Source organism: Triticum urartu, chromosome 3 (assembly GCF_003073215.2).
Source record: "Triticum urartu cultivar G1812 chromosome 3, Tu2.1, whole genome shotgun sequence".
Classification (NCBI taxonomy): Eukaryota; Viridiplantae; Streptophyta; class Magnoliopsida; order Poales; family Poaceae; genus Triticum; species Triticum urartu.
The window spans coordinates 223,594,928-223,611,181 of record NC_053024.1 but is presented as its reverse complement, the minus strand read 5'-3'; the positions used below and the strand labels follow the sequence as shown (position 1 = coordinate 223,611,181).

The 16,254-nt window shown below is 43.3% G+C and overlaps 1 protein-coding gene across 1 annotated transcript in view; it reads left to right on the top strand.

Annotated features, from left to right (window-relative positions):
* Nucleotides 1-13,172: 13,172 nt before the first annotated feature.
* LOC125546789 (protein FAR1-RELATED SEQUENCE 5-like) overlaps nucleotides 13,173-16,254 on the top strand; it is a 24,862-nt gene continuing 21,780 nt past the window's right edge. Inside the window, exons 1-6 of the mRNA XM_048710919.1 lie at nucleotides 13,173-13,478; nucleotides 13,648-13,928; nucleotides 14,074-14,721; nucleotides 14,833-15,290; nucleotides 15,390-15,677; nucleotides 15,764-16,250. Coding sequence (XP_048566876.1) covers nucleotides 14,685-14,721; nucleotides 14,833-15,290; nucleotides 15,390-15,677; nucleotides 15,764-16,250 — 1,270 coding nt within the window. The 5' untranslated portion in view covers nucleotides 13,173-13,478; nucleotides 13,648-13,928; nucleotides 14,074-14,684. The remainder of the gene's footprint in view (nucleotides 13,479-13,647; nucleotides 13,929-14,073; nucleotides 14,722-14,832; nucleotides 15,291-15,389; nucleotides 15,678-15,763; nucleotides 16,251-16,254) is intronic.

Below are 16,254 nucleotides of genomic sequence, written 5' to 3'. Positions count from 1 at the left end.
ACCATTGTTTCTGCCATTCCTTGACAGTCTCCACGAAAGTTCCTTTCGGCCAGGAGACATTGGTCATCTTACTCACCATGGCGCCTCCGCACTCCGTGTGCTGGCCATCCACCACCTTCGGCTTCACGTTGAAGACCTTGAGCCACAACCCGAAGTGGGGTTGGATGCGGAGGAAGGCCTCACACACGACGATAAACGCCGAGATGTTGAGGAAAGAGTTCAGGGATAGATCATGGAAGTCTATCCCGTAATAGTACATCAGCCCGCGGACGAAAGGGTGGATTGGAAACCCTAGCCCGCGGAGGAAATGAGGGATGAATACCACCCTCTCATTGGGCTTAGGTGTGGGGACGACTTGCCCTTGGGCTGGAAGACGGTGGGTGATTTCCTTCACCAGGTACCCGACCGCCCGGAGCTCAGTAATGTCCTTCTCCTTGACGGAGGAGACCATCCACTTGCCTTGACCTTCAGATCCGGACATGGTTGAGTGCTTGCTCGAGTGGGAAGAAGATGGGAATTGGGCGCTGGAGCTCAAGAGTGGAAGGGCAGAGGAAGAGAGAATGCGTGGGAGAAGAAGGGGGAATCCTTATCCCCTAATAAAGGCAGTGAATATCGAACGCCTCCCCACTTTCCCTAAAACTCGCCTATTCCTAAGGGCCGTGTAAACGACACGGTTGGGTTACCCACGCCCGCGTTGATGAAAATACCGCAATAAGGGGACACGATCTCTGCTTTGACAAGACATGCTAATGGAAACCGCATCTCGAAGCGCGGAACAGCGGACAAAAACGGTTTGATATAGTGATCGAATAGACGTGATGTCATCTTGCAAAAAGTTGTCAGCAGATGGGACTCATGAAATATTATATTCCCTGCGGTTGTGTGTGGTACTTGCGTTGCAGATCTGGACACCTTCGAAGACTATCTTGGATTATTCGGAAGTGGAACCCGCCTTGCAATGCCGAAGACAATCTGCGCGCCGGACACATCGTCATTGAAGCCTGGTTCAAGGGCTACTGAGGGAGTCCTGGACTAAGGGGTCCTCGGGCGTCCGACCTATTGATATGGGCCTGACTAATGGGTTGTGAAGATACGAAGACCGAAGACTTTACCCGTGTCTGGATGGGACTCTCCTTGGCGTGGAAGGCAAGCTTGGTAATCAACTATGAATATTCCTTTCTCTGTAACCGACGTTGTGTAACCCTAGATCCCTCCCGTGTCTATATAAACTGGAGGGCTAAGTCCATAGATAGACCTGAATAATCATAGCCAGACTAGACTTTTAGGGTTTGGCCATTACGATCTCGTGGTAGATCAACTCTTATAATACTCGTATTCATCAAGATCAATCAAGCAGGAAGTAGGGTATTACCTCCATAGAGAGGGCCCGAACCTGGGTAAACATTGTGTCCCCCGTCTCCTGTTACCATCAATCCTAGACGTACAGTTCGGGACCCCCTACCCGAGATCCGCCGGTTTTGACATCGACAATCCTAAATTATTTGTATATTGATCTACTGCAGTTGGAATTGGTATTTTATCGCTCGCTCTCTGGCAAAAAAATGAAAATTATTCTCGTGAGCGCATACTTTCTGTTTTTTTCAGCAAGATCAAACAACAATCACCCAAGAAGATCCTAAAGGCTTTACTTGGCACAAACACTAATTAAAACATAAAAAACACAATCATAACAGAGGATAGATGATTTATTTATTACTAAACAGGAACAAAAAGCAAAGAACAAAAATTAAATTCGGTTGCCTCCCAACAAGCGCTATCGTTTAATGCCCCTAGCTAGGCATGATGATTTCAATGATGCTCACATAAAAGATAAGAATTGAAACATAAAGAGAGCATCATGAAGAATATGACTAGCACATTTAAGTCTAACCCACTTCCTATGCATAGGAATTTTGTGAGCAAACCATTTATGGGAACAAGAATCAAGTTGCATAGGAAGGTAAAGTAAGGATAACTTCAAGATTTTCAACACATAGAGAGGAAACTTGATATTATTGCAATATGTAAAAGCATATGTTCCTCTCTCATGATAATTTTCAGTAGCATCATGAATGAATTCAACAATATAACCATCACATAAAGTATTATTTTCATGATGCACAAGCATAGAAATTTTGCTACTCTCCACATAAGCAAAATTCTTCTCATTCGGAATAGTGGGAGCAAACTCAACAAAATAACTATCATATGAGGCATAATCCAATTGAAAATTAAAATCAAGATGACAAGTTTCATGGTTATCATTGTTCTTTATAGCATACATGCCATCACAATAATCATCATAGATAGCAACTTTGTTCTCATAATCAATTGGAACCTCTTCTGAAATAGTGGATTCATCACTAAATAAAGTCATGACCTCTCCAAATCCACTTTCATCAATATAATCATCATAAATAGGAGGCATGCTATCATCATAATAAATTTGCTCATCAAAACTTGGGGGACAAAATATATTATCTTCATCAAACATAGCATCCCCAAGCTTGTGGCTTTGCATATCATTAGCATCATGGGTGTTCAAAGAATTCATACTAAGAACATTGCAGTCATTCTCATCATCCAAAGATTTAGTGCGAAACATTTTAATACATTCTTCTTCTAACACTTTGGCACAATTATCAGAATCCTTATTTTCACGAAAGACATAAAAAATATGAAGCATATGAGGCAACCTTAATTCCATTTTTTTGTAGTTTTCTTTTATAGACTAAACTAGTGATAAAACAAGAAACAAAAAGATTCGATTGCAAGATCTAAAGATATACCTTAAAGCGCTAACCTCCCCGGCAACGGCGCCAGAAAAGATCTTGATGTCTATTACGCAACCTTCTTCTTGTAGACGTTGTTGGGCCTCCAAGTGCAGAGGTTTGTAGGACAGTAGCAAATTTCCCTCAAGTGGATGACCTAAGGTTTATCAATCCGTGGGAGGCATAGGATGAAGATGGTATCTCTCAAACAACCCTGCAACCAAATAACAAAGAGTCTCTTGTGTCCCCAACACACCCAATACAATGGTAAATTGTATAGGTGCACTAGTTCGGCGAAGGGATGGTGATACAAGTGCAATATGGATGGTAGATATAGGTTTTTGTAATCTGAAAATATAAGAACAGCAAGGTAACTAATGATAAAAGTGAGCGTAAATGGTATTGCAATGCTAGGAAACAAGGCCTAGGGTTCATACTTTCACTAGTGCAAGTTCTCTTAACAATAAGAACATAACTGGATCATATAACTATCCCTCAACATGCAACAAAGAGTCACTCCAAAGTCACTAATAGCGGAGAACAAACGAAGAGATTATTGTAGGGTACGAAACCACCTCAAAGTTATCCTTTCTGATCGATCTATTCAAGAGTCCGTAGTAAAATAACATGAAGCTATTCTTTCCGTTCGATCTATCCTAGTGTTCGTACTAGAATAACACCTTAAGACGCAAATCAACCAAAACCCTAATGTCACCTAGATACTCCAATGTCACCTCAAGTATCCGTGGGTATAATTATACGATATGCATCACACAATCTCAGATTCATCTATTCAAACAACACAAAGAAAATCAAAGAGTGCCCCAAAGTTTCTACCGGAGAGTCCAGACAAAAACGTGTGCCAACCCCTATGCATAAGTTCACGAGGTCACAGAACTCGCAAGTTGATCACCAAAACATACATCAAGTGGATCACGTGAATTTCCCATTGTCACCATAGATAAGCACATGCAAGACATACATCAAGTGTTCTCAAATCCTTAAAGACTCAATCCGATAAGATAACTTCAAAGGGAAAACTCAATCCATTACAAGAGAGTAGAGGGGAGAAATATCATAAGATCTGATACGTCTCCGTCATATCTATAATTTTTTATTGTTCCATGCCAATATTATATAACTTTCATATACCTTTGGCAACTTTTTATACTATTTTTGAGACTAACATATTGATCCAGTGCCCAGTGCCAGTTCTTGTTTGTTGCATGTTTTTTGTTTCGTATAAAATCCATATCAAGCGGAGTCCAAATAGGATAAAAACTGACGAAGATTTTTTTGGATTATATGTGAATTTTGGGGAGTGAAATCAACGCAAGATGATGATCGAGGGGGCCACGAGGCAGGGGGAGCGCCCCAGGGTGTCAGGCACGCCCTGGGCCCTCGTGGCCACCCCGTAAGGCGGTTGCTGCCCTTCTTTCGCCGCAAGAAAGCTAATGTCCGGATAAAAATCGTTTCCAAATTTCAGCCCAATAGCAGTTACGGATCTCCGGAAATATAAGAAACGGTGAAAGGGCAGAATTAGGGAACGCAAAAACACAGAGACAGAGAGACAGATCCAATCTCGGAGGGGCTCTCGCCCCTCCCATGCCATGGAGGCCATGGACCAGAGGGGGAACCCTTCTCACATCTAGGGAGAAGGTCAAGTAAGAAGAAGAAGGGGGCTCTCTCCCCCTCTCTTCCGGTGGCCCCGGAACGCCGCCGGGGCCATCATCATCACCGCAATCTACACCAACAACTTCACCGCCATCATCACCAACTCTTCCCCCCCTCGATGCAGTGGTGTAACCCCTCTTTTACCCGATGTAATCTCTACTTAAACATGGTGCTCAACGCTATATATTATTTCCCAATGATGTATGGCTATCCTATGATGTTTGAGTAGATCCGTTTTATCCTATGGGTTAATTGATGATCGTGATTGGTTTGAGTTGCATGTTTTATTATTGGTGCTGTCCTATGGTGCTCTCCGTGTCGCGCAAGCGTGAGGGATCCCCGTTGTAGGGTTTGCAATATGTTCATGATTTGCTTATGGTGGGTGGCGTGAGTGATAGAAACACAGACCCGAGTAAGTAGGTTGTTTGCGTATGGGAATAAAGAGGACTTGATGCCTTATAATGCTATGGTTGGGTTTTACCTTAATGATCTTTAGTAGTTGCGGATGCTTGCTAGAGTTCCAATCATAAGTGCATATGATCCAAGAAGAGAAAGTTGTTAGCTTATGCCTCTCCCTCAAATAAAATTGCAATAATGATTACCGGTCTAGTTATCGATTGCCTAGGGACAAATAACTTTCTCGTGACAAAAAGCTCTCTACTAAACCTAACTTAGTTGTGTCTTTATCTAAACAGCCCATACTTTTTATTTACGCGCTCTATATTATCTTGCAAACCTATCCAACAACACCTACAAAGTACTTCTAGTTTCATACTTGTTGTAGGTAAAGCGAACGTTAAGCGTGCGTAGAGTTGTATCGGTGGTCGATAGAACTTGAGGGAATATTTGTTCTACCTTTAGCTCCTCGTTGGGTTCGACACTCTTACTTATCCAAAGAGGCTACAATTGATCCCCTATACTTGTGGGTTATCAAGATTCTTTTTCTGGCGCCGTTGCCGGGGAGTTATAGCGTGGGGTGAATATTCTCGTGTGTGCCTGTTTGCTTTATCACTAAGTAATTTTTATTTGCTGTTCTAAGTTGTTCTCTATCTTTAGTTATGGATATGGAACACGAAATACTAAAAAATAGGTTTACTTGCTACTCATGGAGATGGGGAACCTCCTAAAACCCTCGATGCTCATTATGTGAAAGATATTATGTACTACTTTGATAATCCTGAGAAAACCCCATTCAACTTTATAATGGGAGTAACATTGGATCAACGTGAATACTTTAGGGATTATCGCTTGACTCAAAAATGGAAACTACTATGGGATCAAATTTATATGTTGCATTGGTATGCTCGACAACTATGCTTGAGATATGATTATACTTGTTGCTCTAGGATGAAGGCTCCACACCTTCCCTTTTCATGCAAATTTAATAATAATGAAACCTTAGCTTCTTATGCTAATGGTATATATGATTACTATGATGTGGAACGAATAGAAGAATTCATTGCTTTTATGGGTGCTTATGAAATTGAATCTTTGTTTAAAGAGTGTGAAAATCTTGATGATGGTGTTTACAGACCTGAAAATATTGCTATACTTAAATATTGCTATGAAAATTATGAATTCAATTCCGATATTGATGAATTTATTGAGAAATTCTCCGCTGTCCAAGAAGAGACTAATATTTTGCAGGAGTCTATGTAAGAATAAATTGATGAAACTGTGAGCTCATTGGATGAAAAAGATGATGAGGAGAGCAAAGAACAAAAGGAGGAAGAGCGGATTAGCTACCCGTGCCCACCTTCTAATGAGAGTAACTCTTGAACTCATACATTGTTTAATTTCCCTTCGTGCTTACCGAAGGATGAATGCTATGATGATTGTTATGATCCCGTTGATTTTTTTTGAAATATCCCTTTTTGATGATGCTTGCTATGCTTGTGGCCAAGATGCCAATATGAATTATGCTTATGGAGATGAACTTTCTATAGTTCCTTATGTTAAACATGAAATTGTTGCTATTGCACCCACGCATGATAGTCCTATTATCTATTGGAATTCTCCCGACTACACTATATCAGAGAAGTTTGCCCTTGTTAAGGATTATATTGATGGGTTGCGTTTCACTACTACACATGATGATTTTGATAGATATAATATGCATGTGCTTGCTGCTCCTACTTGCAATTATTATGAGAGATGAACTACATTTCCGCCTCTCCATGTTTCCAATATGATAAAATTGCAAGAAACTGTTTATACTATGCATTGGCCTTTACTATGTGTGCATGAATTGTTCTTTTATGACATGCCGATGCATAGGAAGAGAGTTAGACTTCGTTTTTGCATGATATATGTTGCTTTGTGCTCACTACTAAATCACAAATCATTGTTAATTAAAATTGGCTTTGATATACCTTGGGATCCGGGTGGATCCATTACTTGAGCACTATATGCCTAGCTTAATGGCTTAAAAAACGCTGCCAGGGAGACAACCCGGAAGTTTTAGAGAGTCATTTATTTCTGTTGAGTGCTTTTATATAGTTTGAAAACAAAAAAATAAAGAGGGGAACCCAAAGATTTTCAGAAAGGAAAGTGAAAGTGAGAGAGACAAGCATTGTTCAAGTGGGGAAGCTCCTTGAACTTTGTTCATCCTCACGGAAACTTTGTGAATCTTGATTACAGAAACTTTTCAACAAAAGTAATTATGCCCTTGTACAATTACATTGTATTATAAAAATAATGTGCCAAGATTTGCCTTTAGGATGTTTACATTGCTTGTTGGTTTGTGCGGTGCAGAACAGAAACTTTGGCTGTAGTGCGCGATTTTACATTTTTTACTGGAACGTCAAACGGTTCTGAAACTTTTTGCACTGTATTTATATACGAATTTTTTATTTTTCCTAATTGTTTCAGGATTTTGGAGTACCAGAGGTATGGTGAATGTTCAGATTATTACAGACTGTATGGTTTAAGACAGATTCTGTTTTTGATGCATAGTTTGCTTGTTTTGATGAAACTATCAATTTCTATCAGTGGATTAAGCCATGAAAAAGTTATATTACAGTATTTAGAATGCAAAAACAAAATATTAATTGGTTTGCAATAGTACTTAGAGTAGTGATTTGCTTTATTATACTAACAGATCTTACCGAACATTCCGTTAAGTTTTGTGTGATTGAAGTTTTCAAGTTTTGGGAGAGATTACGATGGATGAAGGAATAAGGAGTGGCAAGAGCCTAAGATTGGGGATACCAGAGGCACCCCAAGGAAATATTCAAGGACTCCCAAGCAACCAAGCTTGGGGATGCCCCGGAAGGCATCCCCTCTTTCTTCTAACGATCATCGGTAATTTCACTTGGAGCTATATTTTTATTCGTCACATGATATGCGTAAATCTTCGAGCGTCTTTTGCATTTAGTTTTCACTTTTCTTTGATGCACCATGCTGGTATGATATAGTCCTTGGTTTATTTATAGAATGCTCATTCCACTTCACTAATATCTTTTGAGTATGGCTTTAGAGAATGCTTCATGTGCTTCACTTATATCTTTTGAAGTTTGGATTGCATGTTTCTCTTCACATAGAAAACCGCCGTTTGTAGAATGCTCTTGTGCTTCACTTATATTTGTTAGAGCATGGGCATATATTTTTTTAGAAAGAATTAAACTCTCTTGCTTCACTTTATCTATTTAGAGAGATGACAGGAACTGGTCATTCACATTGTTAGTCATAAAATCCTACATAAAACTTGTAGATCACTGAATATGATATGTTTGATTCCTTGCAATAGTTTTGTGATATAAAGATGGTGATGTTAGAGTCATGCTAGTGGGTAGTTGTGGATTGTAGAAATACTTGTGTTGAAGTTTGTGGCTCCCGTAGCATGCACGTATGGTGAACCGTTATGTAACGAAGTTGGAGTATGAGGTATTTATTGATTGTCTTCCTTATGAGTGGTGGTCAGGGACGAGCGATGGTCTTTTCCTACCAATCTATCCCCCTAGGAGCATGTGCGTAGTACTTTGTTTTGATTACTAATAGATTTTTGCAATAAGTATGTGAGTTCTTTATGACTAATGTTGAGTCCATGGATTATACACACTCTCACCCTTCCATCATTGCTAGCCTCCTCGGTACCGTGCATTGCCCTTTCTCACCTCGAGAGTTGGTGCAAACTTCGTCGGTGCATCCAAATCCCGTGATATGATACGCTGTGTCACACATAAGACTCCTTATATCGTCCTCAAAACAGCCACCATACCTACCTATTATGGCATTTCCATAGCCATTCCCAGATATATTGCCATGCAACTTCCATCATCATCATATACATGACTTGAGTATTTATTGTCATATTGCTTTGCATGATCATAAGATAGCTAGCATGATGTTTTCATGGCTTGTCCTTTTTTATGTCATTGCTACGCTAGATCATTGCACATCCCGGTACACCGCCGGAGGCATTCATATAGAGTCATATCTTTATTCTAGTATCGAGTTGTAATATTGAGTTGTAAGTACATACCCTCAGCCCCGAGGGTGAACTACTCCCTCCTCGTCATGGAGAGTGCCGGGATGATGAAGATGGTCACCGGAGAGGCCCCCCCTCCAGCAGGGTGTCATAATGGGTCTAGATTGGTTTTTAGTGGCTACGGAGGCTTGCGGCGGCGGAACTCCTGATCTAGGTTATTTTCTGGAGGTTTCTGTATTTACAGGAATTTTTGGCGTCGGGAACAAGTCAGGGGGGGTCCCCGAGTCATCCACGAGATAGGGCAGCGCGCTCGGGAGGGGGGTAGGGCGCGCCCCCCACCCTCGTGGACGGCTCGGGACTCTTCTGGCCCAACTCTTTTACTCCGGGGGCTTATTTTGGTCCATAAAAAATCATCAAAATTGGCACACCAAGTGGACTCCGTTTGGTATTCCTTTTCTATAAAACTAAAAAAACAAGGAAAAAACAGAAACTGGCACTGGGCTCTAGATTAATAGGTTAGTCCCAAAAATCATATAAAATAGCATATAAAACATCCTAGATGGATAATATAATAGCATGGAACAATAAAAAATTATAGATAAGTTGGAGACGTATCACTCCACTGCGCGGTGACAAACTATTTCGGCGTATTTACCGGATGAGCCGAAAGCTCTTCATCAGGTTTGTGAATTCCATCCAGGAGTTCGACAACTACTTCAAATGCAAGAAGGATTGCACCGGCACACTTGGATTCACCTCACTCCAGAAGGGCACGACAGCTATGAGGATGCTTGCATATGGAGCTCCCGGTGATTCACTGGAAGACTATGGACACACAGCCGAGTCCACAACCATTGAGTGTTTCTACAAGTTCTGCAGGGCAGTGGTGGCAGTGTTTGGACCGCAATACTTGCGATCACCCAATGTTGAAGACACTGCTCAGATCCTAGCATAGAATGCAGCAAGAGGATTTCTAGGGTTGCTTGGAAGCATCGACTGCATGCATTGGAAATGGAGGAACTGTCCATTTGCTTGGCATGGGATGTACAAAGGCGCCAAAGGAAGTTGCAGTGTGGTAATTGAGGCAGTGGCCACACACGACCTTCTTTGGTATGCCAGGAACTCACAATGACATCAACGTACTGCAGTACTCCCATGTCTTTGCCAAGCTTGTTGAAGGTCATTCTCCTTCGATGAACTTCAAGGTCAATTGATGGCATCTATCTGAGATGGTCCACATTTGTGAAGACTGAAGGGAATATGCCCTAGTGGCAATAATAAAGTTGTTATTTATATTTCTTTATATCATGATAAATGTTTATTATTCATGCTAGAATTGTATTAACCGAAAACTTGATACATGTGTGAATACGTAGACAAAACAAAGTGTCCCTAGTATGCCTCTACTTGACTAGCTCGTTAATCAAAGATGGTTAAGTTTCCTGACCATAGACATATGTTGTCATTTGATGAACGGGGTCACATCATTAGGAGAATGATGTGATGGACAAGACCCACCCATTAGCTTAGCATAATGATCATTAAGTTTTATCGCTATTGCTTTCTTCATGACTTATACATATTCATTTGACTATGAGATTATGCAAATCCTGAATACTGGAGGAACACCTTGTGTGCTATCAAACGTCACAACATAACTGGGTGATTATAAAGATGCTCTACAGGTGTCTCTGAAGGTGTTTGTTGAGTTGGCATAGATCGAGATTAGGATTTGTCACTCCGAGTATCGGAGAGGTATATATGGGCCCTCTCGGTAATGCACATCATAATAAGCCTTGCAAGCGATGTGACTAATGAGTTAGTTGCGGGATGATGCATTATGGAACGGGTAAAGAGATTGGCTGGTAATGAGATTGAACTAGGTATGAAGATACCGTCGATCGAATCTCGGTCAAGTAACATACCGATGACAAAGGGAATGACGTAGGGTTAATTATCCTTTTGCCCTCAGTGGTGTCCATGTGCTCAGCTTTGCCCTCAGATGCGAATTGTGCTCAGTTTTCCCCCTAGTCCATGCACAACTACTATGACGAGGCCAAACGGCCAGATTTGAGTCCATTCCGTCAGCCGGCGTTAGTGGTTGTGGGTCCGGAGCTTACACGTGGGACCGCGTGGCCGTGGGTCCGCAGCTGACATGTGGGCCCGTGCAACAAAATCCCCAAATCATTCATAGGATTCTAGCTGCCCAAATCAACGCCCACTCTGCCCATCCGCCGGCCGGCCGTCCTACGTCGCCGCCGTCACCTGCGCCGCAGCCAATACTTGCCCTGCCACCAACTGCACGGCCTGCTCCGCCACTACCGTCCTGCGCCGACGCTCCACCGCTACCTGTGACGCCCACCACCTACCTGCGACGCCACGCGTGGGGCGCCCGCCACCTGCTCTACCCACGGCGCGGCCTCCTTCTATGCGCCCGGCTGGAGCGCTCAAAGGTTGGGGGCTGGTGGAGCTGTTTGAACTAGGAGGAAGAACCCCGGGGCAAAATGGCGATCAACAGCGACCCCAGAGTATTTGGCGAGGCAAGCATCGGGCCGGAGATCTGCCGCGTCCACGAGTGGGTTCCCGAGGGGTAAGTCATGCCTCCTGTTTAGATTGAGCTTACTTGTGCATTTGAACAGTCGATTCGAGTAGGTTTGCCCGATTAGTGTGCTGATTGCGTCTCCGTTTTCGTCGGTTAGGATGGAGTTGCGGTTTGCTTTATTGGTGCACATTAGAAGGGACCGGTACATGTTCGATGCAAAGGATAAGAAGAAATACCAAGGAGGTTTCGATTATCGGTTGCCAATGGCTAGTAATTGGAGTTTCAGACAATTTGGGGAGGTAATTTGTAGCCAATATCCTTGGGGTTTGCTTGATGAAGTGGTATACAAATACTATCATGGGGAAAAGAAATGGGTGACAGTTAGTAATGATGAAGAGTTGGCTACCATGTTTGCTAGGCATAAATAGAAAGATAATTTTCATGTGAGGCTGCAAATTGATGTGCTTGAGCAGGCATTTGGACCTAGGATGACGGGTGCAACATCTCGGGGAGAACCAAGTCATCGTAATGGCATCTCTAGCCAGAACAGTTCCGTTGGTGCACGACGACGTGGTGGCTCGACAAGCATGGGCAACGGCAGTAGGGTCCCCCTTGAAGTGGAGCCATATGATTACAATTCTGGGGTTAATGAAGAGAACCTATATTCTGATGTTATTCAGAATTTACGACAGGCACCTTAGGCTGAAAACCAAGATGAGACTCACAATGCAGTCCGTGTGGATGATGACGCGGTAGGTGAGGACGAAGACCTTGCAGTTATTGAATGGGACCCTTTGAACCCTCATATGGAAGAAGGTACTGTTTTTGCATCCATGACTGAGTATAGAAATGCACTTGTGACATACTGCATCAAGGTAGAACGTACTTTCAAAGTTGACAAGAGCGATCAAGTACGTTACAGAGTGCACTGTCCAACTAAGGATTGTCCATGGAGGCTGCTAGCATCTAAAATGCGAAATAGCACTAATGTTCAGGTCAAAGTGAACCCTTTTAAGCACACATGACAGAAATCAACTCTTAGAAAGGATACAATCAGTAGAGCCAAGTCAAGATGGGTGGCAGAAGAAGTAAAGAAGTGGGTGATAGAAAACCAGCAAGTGGGTCCAAAGGAATTGCATAAGAACATCAAAAATAAGTTCAAGATAGATTTACCATACATGAGGTTGTTCAATGGTAAATAACATGCTATGGGAGTGGAGTTTTGGCTCCCGGGTCCAGATGAGCCCGATATCTGTGCCATGTATTATTGAATTTGATATACGGCGATGGAAAAGTCTGGTCGACGGGCGAGTACGCGTGGGGTCGGGCTGGTTCAGTTAACGCCCCGTCTAGTTGTCGTTAACATGTGCGAACGGCCGTCCGCGCGCTGTCACTCTCCCCCGGTCGCCTTTTCTGTCAGCTTGCTTCCAGCCCGTTACCTGGACCCATCTGTCAGCCCATGCCGTCTTGTGGGTTGGCCACCTCTTGGCGGTCTAGTCCATTTGGTCAGTAGAAGGGGATCCGGGAGGAGGAACAGGGCGGTGTAGGCGGCGCGGCGGTGGCGGATCGGTGGTAGCCCTAGCATGCCGACTGATTTCCCCGTCTCTCCAGTGAGCAGGTAAATGAATCCTCCATAGCTTGGCTTTACAATAGTTGCCGCCCCCAACTCCCACTCCCGTAATTAGTTACATGACAGGATTTTCGTTCTGATTTGCTACCAGACTGCCAATCTTCTCAGATGAGGCATCTAGTGCGGCGAAGAGGGGAGGGTTTCAGCTAATGGATCGCGCGGAGGCATCGTCTGTGGATTGGGCATCAGTTCACGGGTGAACTGTTCTAATCTGTTCGGAGAGGAAGCAAGTGTTGATGCTAGGTGCGGTGGGTTGTCCGCGTTCAGCGAGAGCGAGGGCGACAACACTAAAAAAATTGAGAATGGAGGCCACCAATCTCGTGCTGATGGTCACCAGGAAGCTATTATTTGCGATAGAGCAGAAAGTGCAGATGTAGGTTCTGCTCAATCTACAGGAAAGGCTGATCCTCAGGCCCCGGGGTGGACGAAGAGGTAATAAAACGTCGCCCTATAGAATAAGATCTAATGTGTTTTTGCAGTGCTAGTAATTGGGGAAAATGAAGAATAATGATTTTTTTTCGTGCGTTTGTCTCTGAGTATGATTCCTTGATGTCCTGAATGTAGTAATACGAATTTTTGTAACTTGACTCGCATGATGTAGGGTAAGAGTTGGTAAACAGCTTCTAGACAAAGCTCCGTGCGCTGAAAGAGTAGGAGCGCTGGAGAAGACCATCAGGGGCTATGCCAAAACACTTGGGGATCGTGTGGTTGAGCCATCAGTTGGTCTAACGTTCGACTCCTTGGGCGAGGCGTACGATTTTTTCAATTTGTATTCCTGGGAGCTGGGTTTCGGCATAAGGTACGGCAAGAGCAGGCTTAATTCAGAGAAGACAAAATGCATGCAGGAGGTTGTCTGCGGGTGCTGTTGTCTGCGGGTGCTCGGTGAGTATGCTTGTTGTGAAACTGTCTTTCCAATCATGCTAGGGAGCTAATGGGTGGTGGTTAGCACTGTATATCTAATGTATGATGTTGTGCCAATTGTCATGGTAAACCAACGAAGCATAACAGCCGTTCATGTCGTTGCTAGTGCCCAGCAATGATAAGGCTGCTCTGGACATCTGACAATGGCTGGTACATCAAGAGCACAGGGCAAATCATAACCATGCTTTGACGCAAACATGTGGTGAGAAGGTAAATTGGCCATCCCATAAACATATAGATGCATACACAAGGGATTTGGTTAAGCAGCTTAGGCAGGACAACGTAAATGTCACAAAGGTGTACAGTATAATTTCAAGCTTCTTCGGTGATGCAAACAAAATGCCTTTTACTAAAAGATCACTGCGAAATTTGTGCGGTAAGATAAATAGGGAGCAGGCAGAGGATGATGTTAGGAAAACAATTGATGTGTTTGCTGACATAGCTGCGAAAGACCAGGAGTTTGTTTTCAGAGTGCAGCCAGATAAAGGATGTAGGATTAAGAATTTGATGTGGGCAACTGGTAGCAGCCGGAACCAATATATTTATTTTGGTGATGTTGTTACATTTGACACAACATATAGAACAAATCTGTACGATATGCCATTCGGGCTGTTCGTTGGGGTGAACAACCATTTCCAGAGCATTGTGCTGGCGGGTGTGCTTCTCCGTGATGAATAAGCTGAGAGCTTCGAGTGGGTTTTTTCAGAGTTTGTTAGAATGATGGGAGGGAAGGCTCCCTTGACAATTTTGACAGGTACATCTTTATAATTTTTGACATGCTGTTTTCGGTCCTACCCATCCATGTAATTGTGGCATTTAGGTACTAAAACAGTTTTTTTTGTTTTACCGGGCATGGTGTGAGCAGATCAATGTCGAGCAATGGAGATTGTGATCAGGAATGTGCTACCGACAACCACGCATCGCTGGTGCAAGTGGCATGTGCTGAAGAAGTGCAAGGAGACACTGGGTCCAATGTACACGAAACAGAGTGACTTCCGAGCAGAGTTTCACAAGGTTGTCATCCACATGTTGACAATTAACGAGTTCGAGGACGCTTGGAAAATGCTAATAGAGAAATACAGTTTACAGAGTCACACATATATGACCCAAGTCTATGAGATAAGGGAGAAATGGGCTAAGCCTTATTTTCAGGGGGTATTTTGTGCGAAAATGACTAGCACGGAGAGGAGTGAAAGTGCCAACAGTATGCTGAAAACATATGTGCCGCCAGGGTGTCCAATGCACATGTTTGTGAAACACTATATGCGTCTCCAGTCCGCGAGGGACGCAGAGGAGAGTTATGAGGAAAAGCGTAATAAAGTGGTAAGTAACCAAACTCAATCTAGTTGAACCATCCCATTGGAAAACAAATTGCCGATGGTGTTGCATACTTATGATAGATTGCCTTGCATTGCTTAACAGGCCGGAATTGTATTCAAGTGCAATATGTCAATAGAGAGACATGGCAGCAAGGTGTACACATGTGCAATGATCGAGCAGCTAGGTGAGCTGCTCTACCAAGCTAACGCATATCGAATTGAGGAGTTGGATAAGGGTAGATTGTACAGAGCCACACACACGCAGGCTGAGATGCGCGAGAAGTGGGCAAGGGGAGTTTACGAAGTGAAGATGCTGGATGATGGTCGTTTATTTGAGTGTGAATGTGGTCTGTTTGAACACATGGGCATGCCGTGCTGCCACATGCTAAAGGTAAATTTAGTTTGTTGGAGTGTTTAGTACTGCTTTTCAACCAGTTGAAGCCATGGCAAAGCTTGCTCAGTAATCATTTGCTCCAGGTTATGGATGTTCTTGGTTACACTGAGATCCCGGAGAAGTTGATATTGAAGAGGTGGACAAGGGATGCAAGGGATGTTCTTCTGTATCATTTGCAAGTCTACCAAAGAGGCCATGCAAGCAGTAGGATAATGACACACCGGCACACAAGTCTATACGTGCACGCAATGGAGTTGGTCCGTCTGGGCGATGCATCCATAGAAGACTATGAGAAAGGGATGAGAATCATTAGGGATGGTATTGCTGCTCTTGCTGGCTATGAATCCCAGAGGGACGGGCTAGCTTTGGAGGACAGGCCTGAAGCTCACTGTGGTGCCGGAGAAAAATGCGATGATGGTGGACTTGTTGCACCCGTAGAAAGGCAGCAAATGGATGTTGATACTTTCGCTGGCCTAGATGCTCCGGAGAAGAGAAAGAAGCAAGGGCGCCCAACAAGCAGCCGCGAAAAGGCTCCGTATGAACAGTTGAGTAAGAGGACAAGGTTCTGCAGCAT